Below are 2,851 nucleotides of genomic sequence, written 5' to 3' on the forward strand. Positions count from 1 at the left end.
TCGCTTCGGTTTATTTTCGCCGAGTTTACTCTGGCCATAGCGGGCGGCGGAGAAGGAAGGTTCCCGTCTTCCAATCTTCAGTGGGCTCCGTTCTGCTGCCGCCTCTAACCCTTCCCAAACTCCAGCTCCAAGCTCAGACAGTCCGCGGATTTCCCCCTAAATAAAGGCATCGGCCACCCTGGAGGAGCTTAAACAAACTCGCAAAACTCGTACAGACCCGCAGCTCTTTCGTCTCTCCACCAAGATGTATTGATTGACTGCCGTTTTATCTTGGCGATACACCTCTGCCGCTCCCGAGGAAGGAACATCTCCGAGCCTGGACGTCGCCCCAGAGCTCGATTCGGGTCCCTGTCTCTGCTTGCCTGGAACCAGGGGTGGGGTTGGGGAACCCCAGTATCACCCGGCCGGCTCCGAGTTTGGCCTCGGCTCGGTCCCAAGTTTGCCTGGGGATCTAAGGCTTTGCTATCACCCTCTGTCCCGGGAGGCCGGCCCTGCAGGACTGCCTTGGCGTGTAATAGGGGCAACGATTGAAACTCTCGCCTGAAACGGGCTCTCAATAATATGCCTGTATAACAGAGTATAAACACAGACACCAGAAATGTTATATTTATTCAAACCATTGAAGGAGTCCACTTTTTTGTTCGTTTGCTCGTTTCTCGTAAATACATTCTGGATCCCAAATGGGATCGGTTTATCTCTCTCTCTCTCTCTGGATATGGGGTCTTTCTCACGGGGGCTGCGAGAGGAAGGGGGCTCTGCCCGCCTTGTCCCATTCTCCTCTGGGGGTGGGTCTCTGACTCTCCCGCGCCCCGCCCGCCAGCCCCGGACTTTCGCTCTTTTTACGAGTGCACCAGCACTGAGGGTAAGGCCCCCCCGCCGCCGCCGCCACCGCCCTTGCTGTCGGCCGAGGTGGGGGGCGTTTGCCCCAGCAGGGATGAGGCCGGCGAGGCGGCCGAAGAGGGACAGTTGGGCGGCGGCTGTGGCGGCGGATCGACGGTGAGCGCCGGGGGCAGGCCCGGCACCGGCGGCAGGGCCGGCGTAGGCTTGATGGGCACGGGCACCGCGGGCAGGGTCTGTCCGGTTGGGTGGCATAGGGCCTTGACCGGGACCCCGAAGGCCCCGTACTCGTGGGACACTGGCACTCCGGCGGCAGCGGCAGCCGCGGCTGCAGCGGCGGCCACCGAGTCCATGACCCCGACGTGGGGCCACATGGAGCTGACGACGTTGCCCAGCTGGCTGGGCACCGGGTAGCCCAGATGGTGCATCACGGAGGCCAGGGGCAAGCCGCCCGCCTGAATCACGCCCTTGTAATCCCGCCCGATGATGTTCTCGATGGCGAAGGGGTGCTTGAAGCCCGACGACGTGGAGGCCGCCGCCGCCGCCACCGAGCCCAGGCCGTAGGGGGGAAACTGCGGAAGGCGGCCCACGCTGCCCACGGCCGCCGCCGCCGCCGCCGCCGCCGCCGCCGCCACCGCCGCCGCCTCCTGTATCTTGCCCGGCTGCGGAGGCCCCGGCGGCTGCCCCTGAGGCTGGAGGTGCGGCGGCGGCGGCGGCGGCTGGACCGGCGGCTGCTGGTGGAAGTAGTGCACCAGGTGGGGAGGGGGAGGCGGCGGCGGCGGCGGCGGGGGCACGTGGTGGTGGTGGTGGTGGTGCTGCGAGGAGGAGGAGGAGGAGGAGGAAGACGAGGAGGAGGAGGAGGAGGAAGGGGGCGGAGGGTGGTGGTGGTGGTGATGCGGGTGGTGGTGGTGGTGCGGGTGGTGGTGGTGGTGCGGGTGCAGAGGCCCGGTGGCCCCGCCGCCCTTGGCGGCCCCCGGGTGCAGGTGCGGGGGGTCGGCCCGCAGCACCTTGAAGCGCTTGCGACGCCGAAGGAAGCTACCGTTCTCGAACATGTCCCCGCAGTCCGGGTGCAGCGCCCAGAAGCTGCCCTTGCCGGGCTGATCGGGCCGGCGGGGGATCTTGATGAAGCAGTCGTTGAAGGACAGGTTGTGGCGCAGGCTGTTCTGCCAGCGCTGCGTGTGCTCCCGGTAGTAGGGGAAGCGGTCCATGATGAACTTGTAAATGTCGCTCAGGGGCAGCATCTTCTCCGCCGAATGCTGGATGGCCATGGCCGTCAGCGAGATGTACGAGTACGGCGGCTTCTGGTCGCTGTACGAGCTCTTTCCCGGGCGAGGCATCGCCCCACCCCTCCCCGCCGCCACCCCCTCCCGGCCTCAGCGCCTCCCTCTCCCTCCCCCTCCCCGAACCCTCACCCCTCTCTCTGTCTCTCCCTGCCTCGCCCGCACGCTGGCCGCCTCTCCCGGAGTCTCTTTGTCTCCGGCCCGCTCTCTGTCCACCCTCCGTCCTCGCGCCCGGCCGCTGCCCGGCTCCCTCTGAGGACCTCCTGCGGCCGCCCCGAGCTCGCGAGGCTGCGACTTGTTGCCCCGGCGGTGTCCCGTCGGGTGCGCGCCAGCTTTTCCCTCCCCCGCCCCTTCTGGCCCGGCTCCAGGCTCTCGGAGGAGGCGCTGGCCAGTGGCAGGAGGGGGAGGGGGAGGGGGGAGGGAGGGACGGAGGGGAAGGGAGGCCCGCGGACGGCGGCGACGCGCGGTGACCGCAATGCTCCCCCCACCCCTTCGCCCTCTCCCTCCCTTCGGCTGCCTCAGGCAGCGAGGCGAGGACCGAGAGGGCGAGCGCCTGCGGCCAGCCCTTTAGATCCCGACTCTTTATCCTGTCTTCGCTGAGCCAAGGGCGCCGGGAAAGTTGCGCGCCGCCCCGTCACTCTCGCCGGCCGTTTCCAAGTTCTGGTTTCCCGGAGGAGAGGCCGGGCCAGGCGCGGGGAGGGAAGGGGACGGCGATCCCGGCCGAAGGACGCGGG

The 2,851-nt window shown here is 67.6% G+C and overlaps 1 protein-coding gene across 1 annotated transcript; it reads right to left on the reverse strand.

Moving 5' to 3' along the window:
- Positions 1-839: 839 nt before the first annotated feature.
- FOXB2 (forkhead box B2) lies at positions 840-2,174 on the reverse strand. Its single transcript, XM_038769375.1, has one exon. It carries the CDS (start codon positions 2,172-2,174, stop codon positions 840-842), a length of 1,335 nt encoding a protein of 444 aa, XP_038625303.1.
- Positions 2,175-2,851: the final 677 nt, after the last annotated feature.

Source organism: Tachyglossus aculeatus, chromosome X4 (genome assembly GCF_015852505.1).
Source record: "Tachyglossus aculeatus isolate mTacAcu1 chromosome X4, mTacAcu1.pri, whole genome shotgun sequence".
Taxonomy (NCBI): Eukaryota; Metazoa; Chordata; class Mammalia; order Monotremata; family Tachyglossidae; genus Tachyglossus; species Tachyglossus aculeatus.